General features: G+C 43.5%; 1 protein-coding gene across 1 annotated transcript in view; it reads left to right on the forward strand.

Annotated features, from left to right (window-relative positions):
- The window catches only part of LOC124033855 (cadherin-8-like), a 78,861-nt gene that overhangs the window by 12,151 nt on the left and 39,914 nt on the right, over nt 1-26,796 (forward strand). Inside the window, exon 3 of the mRNA XM_046346225.1 lies at nt 24,283-24,577. Within this exon, the coding sequence (XP_046202181.1) occupies nt 24,283-24,577 (295 nt within the window). The remainder of the gene's footprint in view (nt 1-24,282; nt 24,578-26,796) is intronic.

Genomic DNA, 26,796 nt, shown 5'->3' on the forward strand with positions numbered 1-26,796 from the left:
TGACCTTTTCTTTTTGTTGATGCACAATGTTTTCATAAATAGCGTACCGATATCCCAGGCTGTGTAATTACCGCACTACAACACATGGAGCCTCTTTATTAGTTTTCTGACAATGGCCTGCCTCGTCACAGCCAGCGGATAGGAAACACACTCCTGTTGTCTTGTATATACAAAGATGATTCCCCCGTATGCCGTCCTCTCTTCACACAGTTCCTATTGCTCTTGATTAAGCTATCGCTTAAAGATGCAGCTTCAGTGGAACATATTTGGCCTAGATTTGGGTTCACTTTAAGGCTGTTGAGTTACATATCATCGTCGTATTTCATTTAATAAGGGCTAAAATGGAACATGTGGGCGTTGCAATAATACAGCTCTATCACTACATCTGATTTATATCAAGTAGTATAAAAAGCAAAGCCAATTAACACTGAGATTATGACTAGCTGACAATGGCTGTTGTATTATTCATGTTCATTTCTGTTCTTTTCATTTAATCATGGCAATGATGATCAGACATTAAAATATGAATTCAATAACCTTTTCAACAATGTACTTAGTGAGAGATACTAATTTCAAGGTAGCCTGCTCATCAACTGACTGAACAGGTTCATCTCATCACATCTGAAAGGTCGGTCGGACCTTTGAAGAATCGGGATGAGTCTTTTGGATTGGATTATCAAACGTTTACAATGCAAGAGTAAGGAGATTCCATCCTTTGTTGCATCACTAGTAGCAAGGATGCTGTATTCTGAAAAGGTCTGTGCATATGTAATTGAATCCCACTCTGTCTGCACTGGCTTTGCACTTGTCGATAAGGATCACGCTCCACAGGTTCGGCTCTTGGGATTAGGGCAGAGGCGTTTGATCTGAGAAAGGAGAGGAAAACGGATTGCATAAAATCACAACTCCACAGAAACCATTTTGAAAAAGGCTGTGTCAGCTGATTGAGGCTATTGTTACATGCCCAGCCCTGGACTTAGCCTAGCTTACTGTGTCCTCAGGATACGTTTGTCAACAATTAGCTCATACAATGGTGATACAGTGCTAAATCGTTCTTCTTGCTCTATCCACATACACCCACACACACACCTCAGCACACTTTTCCAAACAAAAGAAACAGTGTTGCTCAAATCACATTGGCCCAACCAACACAGCATGTCTCATCACACCGGAAAGTTAACTTGACTTTTATCTTACGAGCTGCGGTCTGCCTGGCAGATAACGGCATGCCCAGAAGTGCCTTGGATCAGCTATCTGGGTCCCCTGTGCCCGACTGGGATCAACACAGTAAAGGGGCTGGATGTGCCAGTTACGGAACATAATTACTACTAATGACCATTAGGAGTTCCGTTTTCACCCTCCAGGGGTTGGAGAAAGGGCTTTCGTCTTATCAGTTGATTAGAGCAAATAGAGGGGCCGGATCCTGCATGTTAAGTAAACGGGGGCTAAAATGTGTTGCATTATCTGGGGAAAACTAATGGAGCAGCTAAGAGTCCATCTCCCACTAATGTATGCCACACATACGGAACTGCTTACAAGAGTGATCAAATCTGGACACATTTGTTCCCCACTGAAATTACACCCTAACATACGTTTCGGGCTTTTGACATTTCTCCAAATTCACTCTGTAGACCTTTGTTTTTCTCTGTTTGTAACGATGTTCATCTGTTGAATGAAGAGAGTCAGACCGAAATGCAGCGTGTAGGTTACTCATGACTTTTAATGAAAGTATCGTGGTACATGAAATAACTGAATAAACGAAAACAACAAACGAACCGTGAAACTAATTACAGCCTATCTGGTGACTACTACACAGAGACAGGTACAAACACCCACAAAATACAACGCGAAAGTCAAGCTGTCTAAATACGGTTCTCAATCAGAGACAACGACAAGCACCTGACTCTGATTGAGAATCGCCCCAGGCAGCCAAGCCTAACTAGACACACCCCTAATCAGCCGCAATACCAATTACTACAAACCCCAGTACGAAACACAACATATAAACCCATGTCACACCCTGGCTTACCCAAACATATCCCAAAAACACAAAATACAATGACCAAGGCGTGACACTGTTGTAGAACCTTGGCTTTTTAGCACTCGCATTCAAATGTTGATGGCACTGATGTTGGTTTTCCTCCTGCTAGATTCATTTGCATATGTAAATGAACAATTGATATGGATCTTCCACTCTCCGATGAACATTTTGCATTTTGCAAATTGCCAAGCAAGTAATTACTTATTGACAGTCTCATATTTTGGAGGAAATTATAACATGAGGTGGAAACGGGGCCAAGTTGAGAACCTCTGCTTAATCAATAGGTGGACATGAGTTGAGAGAGAGAGAGAGAGAGAGAGAGCGCTGCCAATCTAGACTGAATAATTAACTTTGTGCTGCTTCAGATTCACCTCGTGTTGAGACTCATCATCATTATCAACCTCCCGTCCACCTTCAACTGCAGGCCAAAGTTGGTTGGTAACACTGTTTCACTAAAGTAATGTACATTTTTATCCTGAAGATACTCAACCTCCTAACATGCATACAATCTTTATGAACAGTTGAGAATCAAATGCGGGAGAAGAAAATGTGCACAAAATAATGTTTGTTTCATTCACCAATGTTTTATTCACCAAGGTCTATTTGCCAGGCTCAGATATCCAATCTGGTGATGGCTGGACTCCAAGGCACCTCTAACCAACCAAATGCACCATGTAACCTTGAACACTGTGACCTCGAACATTGGGAGTCACTAAAGTCAATAAGCAATTAATATCACTTTGGCCAGGCACTTAGAATTGTGACTGTGAACATTAGATCCGTTGTAATTATCCCATTCATAATCCTCCATCAATAATAATATTTCCTTTGTCTGCATCAGCCTTAATTGCTAAATATTTTCAATGTGTTTGCATCAGCCCCATTCCCCCTTTAATATCATCGTTCCCGCGAGAGTGGCACCATGAAGAAAAAAAGAGAGAGGAGAAATCTGTGCAGCTGAGCTTTCTACCAAGTAATCGAATCCCTCAAAAATGGTTTCATTTTTCTTCATTTCTCTGGCACCACAGGACCTTTAAACAGACCTATGCACCAAAAGAAGGCACCATAGAACACAATTATAATTCCAATATAGTGTTGTAGAGAAAATGTAAACAGATAGCTGGCTGAAAAGCTTGTCCTCCTATTTTCCCAAAAGACTGGTAATAAAGTAGAACAGATGTAACAGTCGAAAGAGCTTTATACCTCTGTCCTTTTCTTGCTCCAGAAATTGAAAACTGCGGGCCAGTCAGATACTAGAAGAAGAAGGGATACCCTAGATTTATGGGAGAGGGGATTTTGCCATGGGCGTTAATGCGGTTTGTAAATAGAATATAATGTATGAGTATAAATCGTGTTCTCCAAAGCTGACATGCCTGCTTTCCCATACAATACGTCTCTATGTTTTGTCACAGGCTTAATTTCAAAGTGGTTAACTGCCAGACTCTGAGGGGAAAATAAACAAACACAGTCCCCCCAGATATCTGAACAAGTGCAAATTGGAGGAAAACTTTGATTTATAGAGTGCTTGTATATTGGCAAATCTGGAATTCTCCAGGCAAGATATTTTTATCCCCATCCATTTTGTCGAAATATTCTGTTTGTTGCATTCTGTCTTGGGGCAGCATTTGTTTTATGTCTGATTTAGTTTTCTTGTTTATACCCCAATCCTTACGATGCACAAACACTAGTGAGCTGCTTATCGTCATTGTCTGGCTGCGGTTACAACTGTTGTATTAATGACGAGTGGTGAAAGTTATGGAAGGCATACAATTAGTGCCTCAGGACAAATCATTGTTTTTGTCTTCATGTTCAATGACCAGAAAAGTATATCTGAAAACAAATATTGCATTTTTGCAAAGAAATGACAACATTGTTAATTATAGTGTCTTTGCACAGTTACTGTTCTTTACATATTTCATTGGAGCGGAAATGTCTCTGCATTTGTGTATGGGTAGAATATCGAAGATAAAACCTGTCAAATATTATAAGTATCCTCTTAGGAAGCATTGTGTTATGAGCCATTCGTCACCACGAACAGAAAGTGTCCCTTTAAAATATGAATGCCAATTAGCAAAAACAAGTTCCATCCCCCAAACACATTAATTAGTCAATAGTTTTTGTTTATTTCCTTCTCGATTCACTTGTCGTTTTGTGGTAGTAATTAACAATAGTGTTGAGGAAAACACATTTCGGGATAGCTTAATTTACCCTACTACTGATGCCTTGGGATTCATTTCCGGCTCAGACCATGTAGGCCTTATGATCTACTGTCCTGACCTTTAGCATATGAATCCAATCTTGTGGAGTTAGTCACTTAGCCTGGGAGAAGGCTTCTGCAGGCAGTTAAAGTGACGATCCCAACTGGCCTAGCCCTCTGATGTGTGTAAATCAGGGAGCTAGGTCGGGCCAGGCACTCTGGCAAGCAGCTCTGGGAATGCCAGGCAGTGTGACTTCACTGTCTGAGAGGACTAGCAAGCCACTGAAGAACAAGTCATCCGTCTGCTCTGACACTGACACTGTAAAGGTTGTCCTCAGGCAAGGACTCCCTCTGTACAGCATGAGGAGTAGGTGTTAGCGGGAAAGTCTCATGGGCTCTCTCTTTTCCTCTCTTTTTCTCGCAAACACACTCTCGCTCTCTCTCACACACACACACACACACACACACACACACACACACACACACACACACACACACACACACACACACACACACACACACACACACACACACACACACACACACACACACACACACACACACACACACACACACACACACACACACACACACACACACACACACACACACACACACACAGGTACATAGACTGGTGGCTATGAAGACGGGGTTAGTTTAGCACCATCTGCCATATACAGCAAGCTCAGAAAATAACAATCCATTTTCAACAAATCATGGCAGATTTTGTGAGTGGATTTGTTGATTTGTTGTCAGGGGAATTTATATATTGACTTCTGATCATCTGATTAGGATATGATGAGATTTGCCCCATTGTGACTTCAACTAAATTGACTGTATCTATTGTATGTCATGTATTATTGCTATGCCTCATGTAGGTACCAGAAACCTATTGGTTTCCAATTTGTCACTGAATTATCCCTGTTTTTTTGCTAGTTTTCTTTCTACCAGCTTGTTCCCTTGAATAGAAGTTGTATTATGTTGTGATCCCTCCAATAACAAGCTGTTTGAGGTCTAGCTGGTGCCCCAGTTAGAGAAGGGCATGAAGTTACTGTAAGTTAGTTTAATGGCGGGCGCCTGGTAACCGTTCGTGGTCATGAAAAGGCTGTGTCGAACAATGGCTAATCAAAAGCTCCACAGTATGAGTGACAGAATCAAAGTGGATCTGCATACTGGGGGAATTCTCCAACTTTCTGATTCTCTGCAATTAAGTCTGTTTGGGGAAAGAAAATGCGGTGAGGATTTCTTTCACCAGGCACAAACAACACAAGTACTTCTCAATTCTGCTGTGGTGCTTGTGTACATTATTCTCAACCCCTGGAGAGCAAGGAGTTGAGAGAATTAAAAATGAAGAGAGGGAACTAAAGGGTGGGGAGGGGGAAAAATACAATATTTTCACACCATTACAGTTGCAGAGCCTTTTTACAGCAGGAACAATGTTAGACAAATTATACATCGCTCAAGGAAACGCTGTTCTTCCTCTATTATGACCACAACAGACCCCAAATAAGAGCTAGTTTTTGACCTAAAATCCTTGGAATTGATCGTTTCTGGCTTTAAAATGTCTTGGAAGAAGTATCTCTATATCTCCATTAATTTGCTCTAAATGTAACAAAATATGGCATTTAACTCTTCTTATCTCTCCCTCCATATTTGTTTTTTTATCTACCCACACAGGTATTTCAGGTCAATAGATTTCACCACCCCATTTTTGTGTATGTAAGCATTTTTGTAAGCATCTGGAGTTACTAAATGGATATTGGAACCTGTTATAGAAGCCAGAGGAGCATTGGACAATGGTGAGATTGATGAGTGTTTGGGTGCTTTCCCTGTGACCCTTCCGCATCTGGCAGGAACAGAGTCAGGCAGGTGTGACAGCCAGAATCCATCTCCCAGTCAGGTGTAATAGGGAGGGGCACTCATACAGGGACAATCCCCTCCCCCTTCCTGTTATAGCCACCATTCCAGGAAGGACACTATTTGCTTCACTGTATGGATCTTGCTTTGTGCAAGGGCCTTCCTCAAACTGTTGCCACAAAGAATCCCCTTCACTGGAACTAAGGGGCCGAGCACGAACTATGATAAGCAGCCCCAGAGCTTATTCCTCCTCCACCAAACATTACAGTTGGCACTATGCATTGGGGCAGGTAGTGTTCTCCTGGCATCCACCAAACCCAGATTCGACCGTCGAACTGCCAGATGATGAAGCGTGATTCATCACTCCAGAGAACGTGTTTCCACTGCTCCAGAGTCCAATGGCCACGAGCTTTACACCACTCCAGTCGACGCTTGGCATTGTGCATGGTGTTCTCAGGCTTGTGTGCAGCTTCTCGGCCATGGAAACTAATTTCATGAAGCTCCCGACGAACAGTTCTTGTGCTGACATTGCTTCCAGAGGCAGTTTGGAACTTGGTAGTGAGTAATGCAGCCGGGGACAGACGATTTTTACGTGCTACGTGCTTCAGCACTCGATGGCCCCATTCTGTGAGCTTATGTGAACTACCACTTTGAGGCTGAGACGTTGTTGCTCCTAGACTTTCCACTTCACAATAACAGCAATAACAGAAGTTGACCAGGGCAGCTCTAGCAGGGCAGACATTTTACGAACTGACTTGTCAGAAAGGTGGCATCCTATGATGGTGCCACGTTGAAAGTCATTGAGCTCTTCAGTATGGGCCATTCTACTGCCAATGTTTGTCTATGGCTGTGTGCTAGATTTTATACACCTGTCAGCAACGGGTGTGGCTGAAATAGCCGAATGCACTCATTTGAAGGGGTGTCCACACACATTTGGTTTTGTAATATATTTGCATGAATATGTTATAAGGTAATGCATGTATATTCTGAAATGTACTGTGCTTTATCCCAAGATAACACTACAAGACAAGCTCTGTTTCATAGGGTATTTTCAGCATATCACATTTAAGTTATTTAATAGTGTAGTAGGGAAAGTGACTAAATGCAGTCATGCAGAGTCTCTCTCTTGGAGATAAAAGCATCTCTATGCCGTGTGGCCGAGCAGCATTGTTCGAGTGCGTAACTCTGGAGCCCTGGAGTGTAGCCCTGTCAGTGGCATGGAAAATCCCTTTGTGGCTCAGCTCTGATGTAAATCACAGGTAAGGGGAATCTGAGCCTGGCTGATGTACGGTACCAGCAGTGTGCCGTGAAATCTCTGTTGACATTACCCATAGGCAATTCCAGACCGAGAGAGAAAAAAAGACACATGAACAATTCAAAAAGTCCGTTTTGACTCCTGTCTCTTCTGCTATGGAACTGCATTTGCAGCACTAAGGATTCCATCCCTGACAGTAACTAGTTATAAAAATAACTCATTTTGTCATGCTGGTAAAAGAGGACCCAAAAGCGACTTAACAGAAGCAGAGTTTAATAATGTTCAAAACGGAATAACTGACATCCTCTAGATTTGTAGAGGGGAAAACAACTGGAGAAGCGGCCACAGACTGCAGGTCGCTTCGGGTAGGCGCAGGCCGTAGTCGACTGAGACACCTGCTCACACGCAGCGTCTGATGAAGGCACAAAACACGACAGAACAGGGTGATACACAATCACGGCAAAAAACACGACAGGACAGGGCGAAACGCAACCACAGCATGGTGAATACAATATAAGGAACCGACGGAACAGGAACGGATCACAAAGGAATAAATAGGGAGTCTAATCAGGGGAAAGGATCGGGAACAGGTGTGGAAGGACTAAATGATGATTAGGGGAATAGGAACAGCTGGGAGCAGGAACGGAACGACAGAGAGAAGAGAGAGCGAGAGAGTGAGAGAGGGAGGGGGAGAGAGAAGGATAGAACCAAACAAGACCAGCAGAGGGAAACGAATAGCATGGGGAGCACAGGGACAAGACATGACAATAAATGACAAACATGACAGTACCCCCCCACTCACCGAGCGCCTCCTGGCGCACTCGAGGAGGAATCCTGGCGGCAACGGAGGAAATCATCGATGAGCGAACGGTCCAGCACGTCCCGAGACGGAACCCAACTCCTCTCCTCAGGACCGTAACCCTCCCAATCCACTAGGTATTGGTGACCCCGTCCCGAGAACGCATGTCCATAATTTTATGTACCTTGTAAATAGGTGCGCTCTCGACAAGGACGGGAGGGGGGAGGGAAGACGAACGGGGTGCGAAGAAAGGGCTTAACACAGGAGACATGGAAGACAGGATGGACGCGACGAAGATGTCGCGGAAGAAGCAGTCGCACAGCGACAGGATTGACGACCTGGGAGACACGGAACGGACCAATGAACCGCGGAGTCAACTTACGAGAAGCTGTCGTAAGAGGAAGGTTGCGAGTGGAAAGCCACACTCTCTGGCCGCAACAATACCTTGGACTCTTAATCCTGCGTTTATTGGCGGCTCTCACCGTCTGTGCCCTGTAACGGCAAAGTGCAGACCTCACCCTCCTCCAGGTGCGCTCACAACGTTGGACAAACGCTTGAGCGGAGGGAACGCTGGACTCGGCAAGCTGGGATGAGAACAGAGGAGGCTGGTAACCCAGACTACTCTGAAACGGAGATAACCCGGTAGCAGACGAAGGAAGCGAATTGTGAGCGTATTCTGCCCAGGGGAGCTGTTCTGCCCAAGACGCAGGGTTCCTGAAAGAAAGGCTGCGTAGTATGCGACCAATCGTCTGATTGGCCCTCTCTGCTTGACCGTTAGACTGGGGATGAAACCCGGAAGAGAGACTGACGGACGCACCAATCAAACGACAGAACTCCCTCCAAAACTGTGACGTGAATTGCGGACCTCTGTCTGAAACGGCGTCTAACGGGAGGCCATGAATTCTGAATACATTCTCTATAATGATTTGTGCCGTCTCCTTAGCGGAAGGAAGTTTAGCGAGGGGAATGAAATGTGCCGCCTTAGAGAACCTATCGACAACCGTCAGAATCACAGTCTTCCCCGCAGACAAAGGCAGACCGGTAATGAAGTCTAAGGCAATGTGAGACCATGGTCGAGAAGGAATGGGAGCGGTCTGAGACGACCGGCAGGAGGAGAGTTACCCGACTTAGTCTGCGCGCAGTCCGAACAGGCAGCCACGAAACGGCGCGTGTCACGCTCCTGAGTCGGCCACCAAAAGCGCTGGCGAATAGACGCAAGAGTGCCTCGAACACCGGGATGACCCGCTAACTTGGCAGAGTGAGCCCACTGAAGAACAGCCAGACGAGTGGAAACAGGAACGAAAAGGAGGTTACTAGGACAAGCGCGCGGCGACGCAGTGTGCGTGAGTGCTTGCTTAACCTGTCTTTCAATTCCCCAGACTGTTAACCCGACAACACGCCCATAAGGAAGAATCCCCTCGGGATCAGTAGAAGCCACAGAAGAACTAAACAGACGGGATAAGGCATCAGGCTTGGTGTTCTTGCTACCCGGACGGTAAGAAATCACAAACTCGAAACGAGCGAAAAACAACGCCCAACGAGCTTGACGGGCATTAAGTCGTTTGGCAGAACGGATGTACTCAAGGTTCTTATGGTCTGTCCAAACGACAAAAGGAACGGTCGCCCCCTCCAACCACTGTCGCCATTCGCCTAGGGCTAAGCGGATGGCGAGCAGTTCACGGTTACCCACATCATAGTTGCGCTCAGATGGCGACAGGCGATGAGAAAAATAAGCGCAAGGATGAACCTTATCGTCAGACTGGAAGCGCTGGGATAGAATGGCTCCCACGCCTACCTCTGAAGCGTCAACCTCGACAATGAATTGTCTAGTGACGTCAGGAGTAACGAGGATAGGAGCGGACGTAAAACGTTCTTTTAGAAGATCAAAAGCTCCCTGGGCGGAACCGGACCACTTAAAACACGTCTTGACAGAAGTAAGAGCTGTGAGAGGGGCAGCAACTTGACCGAAATTACGAATGAAACGCCGATAGAAATTAGCGAAACCTAAAAAGCGCTGCAACTCGACACGTGACCTTGGAACGGGCCAATCACTGACAGCTTGGACCTTAGCGGAATCCATCTGAATGCCTTCAGCGGAAATAACGGAACCGAGAAAAGTAACGGAGGAGACATGAAAAGAGCACTTCTCAGCCTTTACGTAGAGACAATTCTCTAAAAGGCGCTGTAGAACACGTCGAACGTGCTGAACATGAATCTCGAGTGACGGAGAAAAAATCAGGATATCGTCAAGATAGACAAAAACAAAAATGTTCAGCATGTCTCTCAGAACATCATTAACTAATGCCTGAAAAACAGCTGGCGCATTGGCGAGACCGAACGGCAGAACCCGGTACTCAAAATGCCCTAACGGAGTATTAAACGCCGTTTTCCACTCGTCCCCCTCTCTGATGCGCACGAGATGGTAAGCGTTACGAAGGTCCAACTTAGTAAAGCACCTGGCTCCCTGCAGAATCTCGAAGGCTGATGACATAAGGGGAAGCGGATAACGATTCTTAACCGTTATGTCATTCAGCCCTCGATAATCCACGCAGGGGCGCAGAGTACCGTCCTTCTTCTTAACAAAAAAGAACCCCGCCCCGGCCGGAGAGGAAGAAGGCACTATGGTACCGGCGTCAAGAGACACAGACAAATAATCCTCGAGAGCCTTACGTTCGGGAGCCGACAGAGAGTATAGTCTACCTCGAGGAGGAGTGGTCCCCGGAAGGAGATCAATACTACAATCATACGACCGGTGAGGAGGAAGGGAGTTGGCTCGGGACCGACTGAAGACCGTGCGCAGATCATGATATTCCTCCGGCACTCCTGTCAAATCGCCAGGCTCCTCCTGAGAAGTAGGGACAGAAGAAATGGGAGGGATGGCAGACATTAAACACTTCACATGACAAGAAACGTTCCAGGATAGGATAGAATTACTAGACCAATTAATAGAAGGATTATGACATACAAGCCAGGGGTGACCCAAAACAACAGGTGTAAACGGTGAACGGAAAATCAAAAAAGACATAGTCTCACTGTGGTTACCAGATACTGTGAGAGTTAAAGGTAGTGTCTCAAATTTGATACTGGGAAGATGACTACCATCTAAGGCAAACATGGGCGTAGGCCTGTCTAACGGTCTGAAAGGAATGTTATGTTTCCGAGCCCATGCTTCGTCCATGAAACAACCCTCAGCCCCAGAGTCAATCAAAGCACTGCATGTAGCACCCGAACCGGTCCAGCGTAGATGGACCGACATAGTAGTACAAGATCTAGATGAAGGGACCTGAGTAGTAGCGCTCACCAGTAGCCCTCCGCTTACTGATGGGCTCTGGCCTCTTACTGGACATGAAATAACAAAATGTCCAGCAACTCCGCAATAGAGGCACAGGCGGTTGGTGATCCTCTGTTCCCTCTCCTTATTCGAGATGCGAATCCCTCCCAGCTGCATGGGCTCAGTCTCAAAGCCAGAGGGAGATGGTTGCGATGCGGAGCAGGGAAACACCGTTGATGCGAGCTCTCTTCCACGAGCCCGGTGACGAAGATCTACCCGTCGTTCTATGCGGATGGCGAGAGCAATCAAAGAGTCCACATCTGAAGGAACCTCCCGGGAGAGAATCTCATCCTTAACCACTGCGTGGAGTCCCTCCAGAAAACGAGCGAGCAGCGCCGGCTCGTTCCACTCACTCGAGGCAGCAAGAGTGCGAAACTCAATGGAATAATCCGTTATGGACCGTTCACCTTGGCATAAGGAAGCCAGGGCCCTAGAAGCCTCCTCACCAAAAACTGAACGGTCAAAAACCCGAATCATCTCCTCTTTAAAGTTCTGGAATCTGTTAGAGCAATCAGCCCTTGCCTCCCAGATAGCTGTGCCCCATTCTCGAGCCCGGCCAGTAAGGAGTGAAATGACGAAAGCAACCCGAGCTCTCTCTCTAGAGTATGTGTGGGGTTGGAGAGAGAACACAATCTCACACTGCGTGAGAAAGGGGCGGCACTCAGTGGGCTGCCCGGAGTAGCAAGGTGGGTTATTAACCCTGGGTTCAGGAGGCTCGGCAGGCCAGGGAGTAACAGGTGGCACGAGACGTAGACTCTGGAACTGTCCAGAGAGGTCGGAAACCTGAGCGGCCAGGTTCTCCACGGCATGGCGAGCAGCAGACAATTCCTGCTCGTGTCTGCCGAGCATGGCTCCTTGGAACTCGACGGCAGTGTAACGAGCGTCTGAAGTCGCTGGGTCCATTCCTTGGTCGGTTCCTTCTGTCATGCTGGTAAAAGAGGACCCAAAAGCGACTTAACAGAAGCAGAGTTTAATAATGTTCAAAACGGAATAACTGACATCCTCTAGATTTGTAGAGGGAAAACAACTGGAGAAGCGGCCACAGACTGCAGGTCGCCGGGTAGGCGCAGGCCGTAGTCGACTGAGACACCTGCTCACACGCAGCGTCTGATGAAGGCACAAAACACGACAGAACAGGGTGATACACAATCACGGCAAAAAACACGACAGGACAGGGCGAAACGCAACCACAGCATGGTGAATACAATATAAGGAACCGACGGAACAGGAACGGATCACAAAGGAATAAATAGGGAGTCTAATCAGGGGAAAGGATCGGGAACAGGTGTGGAAGGACTAAATGATGATTAGGGGAATAGGAACAGCTGGGAGCAGGAACGGAACGACAGAGAGAAGAGAGAGCGAGAGAGTGAGAGAGGGAGGGGGAGAGAGAAGGATAGAACCAAACAAGACCAGCAGAGGGAAACGAATAGCATGGGGAGCACAGGGACAAGACATGACAATAAATGACAAACATGACACATTTAAATGCTCGTTCTTACATTTACAATACCACAAAGACCTAACCTGTTTTCTTATTTTTTCTTGGGTAACCTTTAAATAGACTAAGATATTTTCCAGATTTGATGGGGAAAGAAAAATGGATAACTTTCAAATGAAGTGAGGTTGCTAGGATGAGTTTACATGAAGCAATTTCCATTTTCTTTGGCACCGTAGGGAGAAATAAATTACTATCTTTCTGTAGCATATAACAATATTTAGTTGAAATTATCTAGAGTGAAGTGCTGGACTAAAATGGGAGCACTTTATATGAATGTTCAGGACCTTGTCTGTTATTTTGCTACATTCTTTTGAGTGTGGTGCAGTGTGATGTAAAAGGTCAGCCGTTTTGCCATGGGATAAAGTTATGTAACCCTGCGTATTTTGTCTCAAGTGACAGAGCATTGTGAACTGTGTCTCAGAGCTACAATGATAATGCACTTAGATGACTGAGTTTCTAAAGAAAGAAAAAACAGCATCAATGCTGTCTGTAGGGGGTGGGGGGGGGGGTGGGGGGGGGGTATGGTGATGTCTCTTTCCCTAGTCAATGGTTCCTTTTTCTCGGCAGTGTGAAGCACATACACACAAGCATGACTCACACAGACAGTCCACTCGGAGGTGATGTGACATCTTCAAACACAGCTTTGTGTAATTCCACATTCAACTAGACTATCTGCGTTGACGGTGCTGCCTAAGTGAGGGACCTTTTCTCTCCCCTAGCTATCTGAAGGGAGCTGCCAGCTGCTGCTGTGAAGAGCACTGCTTCATTGTTTTCCCGCTACAGCAATGCATCCTTTTCTTTTGTTCACCTAGGAACATAAAATGGAGCTGTTATTTGCATATCTAATGACACTCGAAAAGCCAAGCTTCTTAAATTAAGGGAGGAAAAATGTCAATCGGACCAATAACAGCAATGTTTGCAGATTTATTACATGCCTCCAGATACATTTCTCTCTGATAGCTATACATGAAATATCCCAATGGAGAGATATGCAAGCTATGTTTCTATAAAAAATACAACTGTTGCTGCGTGTTTATTGCTGGATTTTCAACTTAGTTTAATATTCCTGCTAGCCACAGGGTACAGAGTCTTGTTATTAGTGCACTTGTGACATATTGTTCAGTAGGACATACTTACAGAGAAAACTCTAACTGAAGTTGTCCATCACGCTTGGTCAAGCACTCAAAGTCTATTCTTTTGTTATTGAGATGTTGCACAGGTGGGCATCTGCAGTCACAATGGTCTGACTTTTTTTCCCCCCATGGGAGGGAGCTCTAAATAAAGGTTGTTGCATTGCATGTCTCTCTCAGTGCTTCGTAATGTATGTCATGACTCATTGTACAGATCATGGGGGTATAGTCGTCTAGAAGTGTACTGGTTAAACTTATCGTAGAATAAGATTCAATGATTTTAGTGGAATTATTATGTATCGTTAGCCTATTAGCATGGTGATTGGTTGATAGGCTGTTCAAGAAGGTTTGAATCCTAAGCAACCTGCTTACACATTGTTTGAAGTACAATAGACCAACATATGTAGCTGTAACAGTATAGCTTCCGTCCCTCTCCTCGCCCCAACCTGGGCTCGAACCAGGGACCCTCTGCACAAATCAACAACTGACACCCACGAAGCATCATTACCCATCGCTCCACTAAAGCCGTGGCCCTTGCGAGCAAGGGGAACCACTATTTCAAGGTCTCAAAGCGAGTGACGTCACAGATTTAAACGCTATTAGCGCGCACCACCACTAACTAGCTAGCCGTTTCACATTGGTTACATAGCTACTGTAGTAGGTCAAAGCTGTGTGCAGGAAAATCTTGTCAGAGCATTTAAAACATAGTATTTGTGTTTAATAGACATATGACTTAATAATATTGTGTTTCATTGTTGACCATGTTCTGTGAAAAATTTACAATTTTTTAAAGTTTTTAAAATGTATTTTTATTTCACCTTTATTTAACCAGGTAGGCCAGTTGAGAACAAGTTCTCATTTACAACTGCGACCTGCAAAGTAGTGTGACAAAAACAACAACACAGAGTTACACATAAACAAACGTACAGTCAATAACCCAATAGAACATTTTTTTTAAATCTATGTACAGTGTGTGTAAATGTAGAAGAGTAGGGAGATAGGCAATACATAGGCCATAGAGGTGAAATAACTACAATTTAGCATTAACACTGGAGTGATAGATGTGCAGATGATGATGATGTGGAAGTAGAGATACTGGGGTGCAATATAGCAAGAGAGTAAGTAATAATATGGGGATGAGGTAGTTGGGTGTGCTATTTACAGATTGGCTAGGTACAGGTACAATGATCACTAAGCTGCTGTGACAGCTAATGTTTAAATTTAGAGAGAGAGATAAGACTCCAGCTTCAGTCATTTTTGCAATTCGTTCGAGTCATTGGCAGCAGAGAACTGGAAGAAAAGGCGGCCAAAGGAATCGTTGGCTATGGGGATGATCAGTGAAATATACCTGCTGGAGCACGTGCTACAGGTGGGTGTTGCTCTGGTGACCAGTGGGCTGAGATAAGGCGGGGCTTTACATAGCAAAGACTTATAGATGACCAGGAGACAGTGGGTTTGGCGTGACGAATATGTAGCGAGGGCCAGCCAATGAGAGCATACAGGGCGCAGTAGTGAGTAGTATATGGGGATTTGGTGACAAAATGGATGGCACTCTGATAGACTACATCCAGTTTGTGGAGTAGAATGTTGGGGGCTATTTTGTAAATGACATCGCCGAAGTGAAGGATCGGTAGGATAATCAGTTTTACGAAGGTGTATTTGGTAGCATGAGTGAAGGAGGCTTTGTTGCGAAATAGGAAGCCAATTCTAGATCTAATTTTGGATTGGAGATGCTTAATGTGAGTCTGGAAGGAGAGTTTACAGTCTAACCAGACACCTAGGTATTTGTAGTTGTCCACATATTCTAGGTCTGAACCGTCCAGAGTAGGGATGCTAGTCTGGCGGGTGGGTGCGGGCAGCAATCGGTTGAAGAACATGCACTTAGTTTTACTAGCATTTAAAAGCAGTTGGAGGCCAAAGAAGGAGTGTTGTATGGCATTGAAGCTCGTTTGGAGCTTTGTTAGCACAATGTCTAAAGAAGGGCCAGATGTATACAGAATGGTGTCGTCAGCGTAGAGGTTGATCAGAGAATCACCAGGGGGGGGGGGGGGTTCTTGGTCAAGTTGCTGCAAGGGGTGCTGAGATGTTGGCCGGGGTAGGGTTAGCCAGGTGGAAAGCATGGCCAGCCGTAAAAAAATGCTTATTGAATTGACCTATTATCGTAGATATATCAGTGGTGACAGTGTTTCCTATCCTCGGTGCAGTGGGCAGCTCGGAGAAGGTGCTCTTATTCTCCATGGACTTTACAGTGTCCCAAAACTTTTGGAATTAGTGCTTCAGGAAGCAAAAATCTGCTTGAAAAAGCTAACTGACTGAGTATATTGGTTCCTGACTTCCCTGAAAAGTTGCATATCGTGGGTGCTATTCGATGCTAATGTAGAATGCCACAGGATGTTTTTGTGATAGTTAAGGGCAGTCATGTCTGGGGTGAACCATGGGCTATATCTGTTCTTAGTTCTACTTAGTTCTGAATGGGGCATGCTTATTTAAGATGGTGAGGAAAGCACTTTTGAAGAGCAACCGAGCATCCTCTGCTGACGGGATGAGGTCAATATCATTCCAGGCCAGGTTGATTAGAAAAGCCTACTCGCTGAAGTGTTTTAGGGAGCGTTTGACAGTGATGGGGGGGGGGTCATTTGACCGCGGACCCATTACGCACGCAGGCAATGAGGCAGTGATCGCTGAGATCCTAGTTGAAGACAGCAGGGGTGTATTTAGAGGGCAAGTTGGTCAGAGTAATATCTAAGAGGATACCCATGGTTACGTATTTAGGGTTTTACCTGGTAGGTTCCTTGATCATTTGAGTGAGATTGAGGGCATCTAGCTTAGATTGTAGAATGGACAGGGTGTTAAGCATGTCCCAGTTTAGGTCACCTAACAGTGCGAACTTTGAAGATAGATAGTATAATAATACTCTGTAAATTAGAGTAGGCCATCTCAACAGTCCAATATGAAGAACGCAGCTCAAATGTCTAAGGCGCAATTCAGAGTCCAAAGCTGCGGATAGCTCTGTGGTTCATTGTGAAATCTGACTTTTGCAACCACCGTCAGCTGGACTTACAGCCCGACCACGCACCTCCCCAACATTCCTAACCGACCTGGTGACGGTTGGAGAAACGTGCCAAGACTTTGAAAAGTTTTAAAGGATGCGTAAATGTTTTTGGACTCTGATAAGCACTTACCATGTAACAATGTGTTGCTTGTAGTGGTGTCATTTACAATATCACATTGCATGTTGTACTGGAGAGTGAGATGCCTATCTTCTATCTTCTAGCTAATTCATTCAGCTGTTCAATAATTAAAAAACAAAAGAATGTTGAAATGTGAATTACAAACCCAAGCAGCGCCATCTGGACAGCAATATTAATCTATCATAACGAAATTATGCATCAAATTAGACTTGCTACAGGTTCCATCTGTACCTTGCGAAATCAATCTCATTCTGATTTGAGTAGGTCAGCTGCGTGAAAAAAGAAAACAATTTGCTCCTTGATTATTGTTGTTTTGTTCTGGCTTCTCCCCTGGCTTCTGGTGTGTATATTTAGGCTCATAGGTAGGCTAATCACACTATGGCGGAGGTTAAAGCTAAAAACCTACCCCCGTTTAGAACACCGCATGGCATCCATCTCCTAATGAATTTTTACTGCTACGGCTTCTTTGTCTCTGCACTCTACATAATGCAGAGGTTTACACAGATTCTCAGAGAATGCATATGGAATGGGCTATACAATGACTTTACTTTATAGTTAAATATTTTTTATAGCACACTCGTGAAGACGTCAGTAGCAGATTGATTGGCTCAGTGTGGGAAATTGTAAGAAATTAAATGAACAGTGGGAATGACTCTATAGGTTTAGTTTCTTACATAACAAAGGTTATTCCCTCACTATAGCAGGTTAGGCTTTAAAGTATACTCCAGAATAATTTTCTCTCAGCAGGCGGGCAGCCTAACGTACACCCTCCTCACACACACACACATATGGACGCACGTACGGACACACACGCACACACACACCACAAATTCCTCACGCACACACACACACACACACAGACGCACACACACACACACGCACACACAAACCCATACACATTACACCCTCCTCACACACCACAACCGCACGCATGTGCACACACACACACACACACACACACACACACACACACACACACACACACACACACACACACACACACACACACACACACACACACACACACACACACACACACACACACACACACACACACACACACACACACACACACACACACACACACACACACACACACACACACACAAACAACATATTTTCATGGATGAGCACATCTAATTGCATTGGCCTCTTAGACTAAAGGTAGCCGAGTCATTTGCTCTGTGATCTTTTTGCCTTTGAATTAATCTTGTGAAGCAATAGTCTGGCTCAATAACACAATGGCTGCCATTTCTTCCTCTTCTCTTCCTCCATAGGGTTCTGCATTGAGAGGTTGCACCATTCAAGACAGTGGATCTGACTGTAATTATTGTACCTCTCATTGGTGGAGTAGTGTGGTTCTCACTGAGGACATTTTTGTCAGATTTGATTAAAATGGTACTTTCATGGGATGGACTGCAGGGAAAATTGTCCCCAAGAATAGCTAAGTGTATCATATATCATGCATCGAGCCATCTGTTCCTTAAATTCCAAATGTTATTGCAATATTTAGAATTACAGATTATTCATGTAGGTGTAATTAACTAATTAAATCTTTCTAATGAAAAAGTGTCTATATAAATTGCTAGACTTTTTGCTCAGGATCAAGAAACTACATTAAGTAATTTCTTAGTGTAGTCTTAAGGTAAGTGGAATATACTTTATATACATATGATGCCATGTTTTTAGTACTACAGCCCCTATGATGGTATCTGTGACCTCATACAGTGAGAAATTATTACAGTGAGCAAAGTGGACATCGTATCTGACCCTTTATCTGATTGTGATCTGACCATATGAGAACTAGTAAATAGTCATTCAACTAGGAAATAGTCATCCTCATTATCATACCAGCTGTAAACAGGGTTTCAGTTTGTTCACACTTGCTCACATGTTGTGTTGCATACAGTTGTAGTCAGAAGTTTACATACACCTTAGCCAAATACATTTAAACTCAGTTTTTCACAACTCCTGACATTTAATCCGAGTAAAAATTCCCTGTCTTAGGTCAGTTAGGATCACCACTTTATTTTAAGAATGTGTAATGTCGGAATAATAGTAGAGAGAATGATTTATTTCAGCTTTTATTTATTTTATCACATTCCCAGTGGGTCAGACGTTTACATACACTCAATTAGTATTTGGTAGCATTGCCTTTAAATTGTTTAACTTTGTTCAAACATTTCGGGTAGCCTTCCACAAGCTTCACACAATAAGTTGGGTGAATTTTGGCCCATTCCTCTTGACAGAGCTGGTGTAACTGAGTCAGGTTTGTAGGCCTCCTTGCTCGCACACACTTTTTCAGTTCTGCCCACAAACGTTCTGTAGGATTTTGGTCAGGGCTTTGTGATGGCCACTCCAATACCTTGTCTTTGTTGTCCTTAAGCCATTTTGCCACAACTTTGGAAGCATGCTTGGGGTCATTGTCCATTTGGAAGACCCATTTGCGACCAAGCTTTAACTCCCTGATTGATGTCTACAGCTTCAATATATCCACGCAATTTCCATCCTTATGATGCCATCTATTTTGTGAATTACACCAGTCCCTCCTGCAGTAAAGCACCCCCACAACATGATGTTGCCACCCCTGTGATTCACGGTTGGGATGGTGTTTTTCGGCTTGCAAGCCGCCCCCTTTTTCCTCCAAATATAGCGATGGTCAATATGGCCAAACAGTTCTATTTTTGTTTCAGCAGACCAGAGGACATTTCTCCAAAAATTATGATCTTTGTCCCCATGTGCGGTTGCAAAACGTAGTCTGTCTTTTTATAATGTGGTTTTGGAGTTGAGCGGCCTTTCAGTTTATGTCGATATAGGACTCGTTTTACTGTGGATATAAATACTTTTGTACCTGTTTCCTCCAGCATCTTCACAAGGTCCTTTGCTGTTGTTCTGGGATTGATTTGCACTTTTTGAACCAAAGTACATTAATCTCTAGGAGACAGAACCCGTCTCCTTCCTGTGCTGTATGACGGCTGCGTGGTCCCATGGTGTTTATACTTGCATACTATTGTTTGTACAGATGACTGTGGTACCTTCATGCGTTTAGAAATTGCTCGCAAGGATGAACCAGACTTGTGGAGGACTACAATTTTTTTTCTGAGGTCTTGGCTGATTTATTTGGACTTTTTCATGATGTCAAACAAAGAGGCACTGAGTTTGAAGGTAGGCCTTGAAATACATCCACAGGTACACCTTCAATTGACGCAAATAATGTAAATTAGCCTATCAGAAGCTTCTAAAGCCATGACATAATTTTATGGAATTTTGCAAGCTTTTTAATTAAAGGCACAGTCAACTTAGTGTATGTAAATTTGTGACCCACTGGAACTGTGATACAGTGAATTATAAGTGAAGTAATCTGTCTGTAAACAATTGTTGGAAAAATGACTTGTATCATGCACAAAGTAGATGTCCTAAACGACTTGCCAAAACTATAGTTTGCTCACAAGAAATTTGTGGAGTAGTTGAAAAACAATTTTTAATGACTCCATAATAAGCGTATATAAACTTCCACCTTCAACTGTATCAGTTGGCTACCCACACATCATTTTTAGAAAAAAAAGCAAGTATTTTTGGATGAATTTCACCACACAAATCAGCATATAAGGATTTAAGCTTGCAGGGCGAACAGCACAAAGAAACCCTGCCTAATTGAGCCTTGCGATGAGATTCAGATGGGGAACTGCTCTGACATGCTAGATGCCAGCTGACACCCAGTCTTACAGGGTGACAGGGAGCCCTCTCCCTCATACTCCCTCTCCCTGCAGAGAGGAGCAGCACATGCCCTCTCCACCACTTGCCCTGACAAGGAGCAAAATCATTAATTCGCCATGTAGGGCTTAACGCCACACTTATGTGTGGAGCCTGAGGCCGAGGGGGATGAGATGTTCCTCATTAGGATGCACTATTGTTCCTCCGATTGCTATAAAAGCTCATCTTGAGTATGGAGTGACATATTTTCTCCTGAGCTTGACAGTAAAAGCTGCCCCATGTGGCATTGATTGGGGGTACAGTGGGAAGAGGGTATGATTCCCCTCATTGTGCATTGCGATTCATAATGAAGCAGTGAACTATAATGCAGGCCAATAAGCGTGATGTCTGAGTTCTTACATGCAGAGGGGTTTCTAATAAACATAGATACATAGATGCATGATGGGAAGTCCGGATATGTGAGCAGTTTTCATTATCATGCAAGGCTGCGGTTGTGACATTGCTATTGGGTTATTTCCCACTCATTAATCTACTTATGCTTATTTAGTGCAGACTTGGTCTTAAGTGCAGTTTGAGGGTTTGAGTGGTTGAGTGTCTGTACCATATAACGTTATCGTTGCAATTGCAAACGTGGACAGAACAGTTTTAATGAACACAAAACGGTTCAGGTTAAGTGTTCCCAGAATGTCATTGTTTGCCGGTGCAGTTTTGTTGCCTTGCTAACTTGGATAATGATAGACAGCCTTGTCAGCCCCTTTTCTTTAATTCTCTGATGATCACTTGTGCATTGTGGTGTAAAGATCATCTTACGAGAGGGAAAGAGGCACCATTTTCACTGGACAGTATACACTCTATCTAGAAACATTCTGGTGAGAGTAGGTTTCTCACTGCTTACTATACTTACTATACATACATTTATTCATATGATGGGTGGGGGGACTGATATTTATTTTTGTTCCAAGATTAGAATAATGGATTAAATTATGCAAGGAAGACTTCATATCGTGTATGATTTTTCTTTGCCAGCTTTGTATTTTAAGACATATAAGCACACACACTTGCACACACGCACGCACATGCGCGCGCACGCACATGCGCGCGCACGCACACACACACACACACACACACACACACACACACACACACACACACACACACACACACACACACACGCACACGCACACGCACACGCACGCGCACGCACGCACGCACGCACGCACGCACGCACGCACGCACACACACACACACACACACACACACACACACACACACACACACACACACACACACACACACACACACACACACACACACACACACACACACACACACACACACACAGAGATAGTCTCCAAGTAAACTGACAGACATTCATTTGGGCTCATTTAAGGGGTTTTGTAGTGTGTGGAATGATGTGAAGCTGTTGTGTTAATGAGCCACATCTTTCATGTGAAACGATGGCACAATTAGGAAAACAAAAGTGCAAGGTGTGACAATTTAAGTGAATGTGCTTTGTCAGTGTCTGTGAACAGCACCTTTGAGACAGTATGTGCATAAAACGGGTTTATAAAACAATCATGGAGGCTTTATAGAGGTCTGGATTTTTGTACACACATTTTACCGTGTTACTCTGTCCCCAAACATGGTCTCAAAGGAATACCTCTGGCAAATTTCAGGGCAGAAAATGAAATGGAAGTTGCTGAATAGGATGTTCTGGTGCAAGATCTTTACAAAAATACAAATTAGAAAGAGCACCGCTTCTGGACATGTTTTAGACCGATGCTGAACATTGTCCAATTTGCAAATGTTCTACTCTATGGTCCCCTCCCCCCTTCAATCCTTAGTCACTTACCTTTGGGATCAAGTTCCTAATATAAGGATAGAATAAAAACCAGCCATATCTGCTCCTCATTTGAAGAAAAAAAACTGTCTCTTACCTTGGAGCTCCATTTCTGTTATCGTCTTATTCCCCATGAATCTCTTTAGTCGTTTGAAACATGAAAAGGGTTGTCTGTACTTGAATCCGTTACTGTTCACACAATGTGTGCTCGCTTGCCAGACTGCAGTGTCAAAGACCTTGACAGGTGACTCTATATGTAGGCAGTGGTGGGAAAAGTACCCAAATCTCGTACTTGAGTAAAAGTGAAGATACTTTAATAGAAAATGACTCAAGTAAAGGTGAAGATACTTTAATAGAAAATGACTCAAGTAAAAGTGAAGATACTTTTATAGAAAATGACTCAAGTAAAAGTGAAGATACTTTAATAGAAAATGACTCAAGTAAAAGTGAAGATACTTTAATAGAAAACGACTCAATTAAAAGTGAAGATACTTTAATAGAAAATGACTCAAGTAAAAGTGAAGATACTTTAATAGAAAACGACTCAAGTAAAAGTGAAGATACTTTAATAGAAAATGACTCAAGTAAAAGTGAAGATACTTTCATAGAAAATGACTCAAGTAAAAGTGAACGTCACCCAGTAAAATACTGAGTGAAAGTCTTACGTTTTAATTCAACGTAAGTATCAAAAATAAATGTTATTTCTAAAATATACATCAAACCAGAATGCACAATTGTCTTGTTTTTTAAATGTACGGATAGCCAGGGGCACACTCCAACACTTAGACATCATTTATAAACAAAGCGTTTGTGTTTAGTGAGTCCGCGAGATCAGATGCAGTAGGGATGGCCAGGGATTTTCTCTTGATAAGTGTGTGAATTAGACACTTTCCCTATCCTGCTAAGCATTCAAAATGTAAATAGTACTTTTGGGTGTCAGGTAAAATGTATGAAGTACAAAGTACATATTTTATTTGGGAATATGGTGGAGTAAAACTAAAAGTTGTCAAAAATATAAATAAATTAAAGTACAGTACAGATACCCCCCAAAGTTTTTTTTTACTTTACACTTTACACCACTGTACATATAGGCAATGAAAGTGTTTGATGTTGGTTAGAACAAAAACCTCTGGTCATAGAATATTTTTCACACTAACGTGTGCTGGCATTGTTATTTGTATAGTGTGCTTCATGATAAGATAATAAAGCAGACATAACCCACTTTCTATTGTGTATCAGTTGACCATATGTTTTGTTCTCAGTGGGCCTTAGTTATCAACATATACAAAGAAAAATGTTTATGACTGCGCCAGTTGCGCCAACATTGGTTTTCAACATTCATAAAACTCTAATCTGTTAATTTAAAGATTATGCCAATGATAATAGAATACATTGTGAAACTTACCAAATCATTCCTTTTTTTCAGCTACACACAGATTTGGATGTTGGCAGCACACCAATAAAGTATGTCCTGGCTGGCGAAGGGGCGGGTACCATCTTTGCCATCAATGAGATTACGGGAGATATTCACGCCATGAAGAGACTGGACAGAGAGGAGAAGGCAGAGTACACGCTTACAGCACAAGTCACTAACAGAGACACCGATCAACCCCTGGAACCGCCCTCGGAGTTCATCATAAAGGTGCAGGATATAAACGACAATCCGCCACAGTTCGTTGAAGGCCCCTACCGGGCCTCTGTCCAAGAGATGTCTCAAGTGGGTAAGTCAAGTGAAGGCCTTCACGTCTCTTTCTGCAGGCATAAAACCCCATCTCTACATCATTTGAGAATATAATCTTTATTTGTGTGTAATTGTAGGGTATTTAGGTAACTATCGTGATATTTAGTAACACATTTTTTTTTTTTGGGGGGGGGGGTGTATACTGATGACAACATTGGGCGTCAATATAATACAAACATAGAACAGATTTTTGCCTGACTTTTTAATTACGTGTTACTATCATGAATTCCATGTAGTCATATTAAATATGGTCCTCAGCATTGAGTAGTAACAATTCCTGCAAAGGGATACCATATACAGTACCAGTCAAAAGTTGGATTAAGTAGATGTTTTCCCCTCGTCAATGTAAACACAATAACCCATAATGACAAAGCAAAAACATTTTTTATAAAGTTTAGCAAATGTATAAATAACCCCCCCCCCCCCCCCCCAGAAATATCACATTTATATAGGTATTCAGACCCTTTATTCTGTACTTTGTGGAAACTCCTTTGGCAGCAATTACAGCCTCGAATCTTCTTGGCTGTGATGCTGCAAGCTTGGCACACCTGTGGGGGTGGCCACACCCTAACCCTAACCCTAACCCTATTTTGGGAGTTTCTCCCATTCTTCTCTGCAGATCCTCTCAAGCTCTGTCAGGTTACATGGGGAGCGTCGCTGCACAGCTATTTTCAGGTCTCTCCAGAGATGTTAGATCGGGTTCAAGTCCGGGCTCTGGCTGGGCCTTGACATTCAGAGACTTGTCCCGAAGCCACTCCTGCGTTGAACTGGCTGTGTGCTTAGGGGCATTGTCTTGTTGGAAGGTGAACCTTTGCCCAGTCTGAGGTCCTGAGCACTCTGGAGCAGGTTTTCTGTACTTTGCTTGGTTAATATTTCCCTCAATTCTGACTAGTCTCCCAGTCCCTGCCACTGAAAAATATCCCCACAGCATGATGCTTCCACCACCGTGCTTCTCCGTAGGTATGGTGCCAGGTTTCCATCAGACGTGGCGCTTGGCATTCAGGTCAAAGTGTTCAATCTTTGTTTCATCAGACCAGAGAATTTTGTTTCTCATGGTCTGAGAATCCTTTAGGTGCCTTTTGGCAAACTCCAAATGGGCTGTCATTTGCCTTTTTCTGAGGAGTGGTTTCCGTATGGCCACTCTACCACAAAGGCCTGATTGGTGGAGTGCTGCAGAGATGGTTGTCCTTCTGGAAGGTTCTCCCATCTCTACAGAGGAACTCTGGAACTCTGCCAGAGTGACCATTCCGAACCAAGGCTCTTCTCCCCATTGCTCAATTTGGCCAGGTGGCCAGCTCTAGGAAGAGTCTTGGTGGTTCCAAGCTTATTCCATTGAAGAATCATGGAGGCAACTGTGTTCTTGGGGACCTTCAATGCTGCAGCCATTTATTTTATACCCTTCCTTAGATCTGTGCCCTTCCTTAGATCGATTCCATCGACCTCATGGCTTGGTTTTTGCTCTGACATGCACTGTCAACTGTGGAACCTTATATAGACAGGTGTGTGCCTTTACAAATCATGTCCAATCAATTGAATTCACCACAGGTGGACTCAAAACAAGTTCTAGAAACATCTCAAAGATGATCAATGGAAACAGGACTTACCTGACCTCAATTTCGAGTCTCATAGCAAAGAGTCTGAAAACATATATAAATACGGTATTTCTATTTTTAATATATTTGCAAAAAAAATCTAAAAACCTGTTTTTGCTTTGTCATTATGGGGTAATGTGTGTAGATTGATGATGAATTATTTAAAAAGAAATCATTTTTAAAATAAGGCTGTATTGTAACATAATATGAAAAAACGTCATGGGGTCTGAATGGCTTCTGAATTAACTGGAGTGTGCTGTTCACAATTTACATTTACATTTACATTTACAATTGAAATGTTCATTGTATTTATCCATGAGTTTTGACAGTGAAGTGAGGGGAATTGCTAGTAGTGGGGTGAAAAGCAAAGTGCTAGTTGACTGCAGAGACTGGAATTTGCCAATGGGAATACAATATAAAAATGGAAGTTGGTGCCTTTTGTTATTTCTTTTTTTTTGGATCACTGCTGATTAATTAAACATTCACCAATGTTCTCTTGTTAGCTTGAAAGGCTTTTTGAAACAACTTGTTTCTGTCTTGTTAAGTTTTTATGTGTTGTGGTGTTATGGAAGGAATCAAAAGCTCTGGACATAAAGACAGAAACAAA

Source organism: Oncorhynchus gorbuscha, linkage group LG04 (assembly GCF_021184085.1).
Source record: "Oncorhynchus gorbuscha isolate QuinsamMale2020 ecotype Even-year linkage group LG04, OgorEven_v1.0, whole genome shotgun sequence".
NCBI classification, from domain to species: Eukaryota; Metazoa; Chordata; class Actinopteri; order Salmoniformes; family Salmonidae; genus Oncorhynchus; species Oncorhynchus gorbuscha.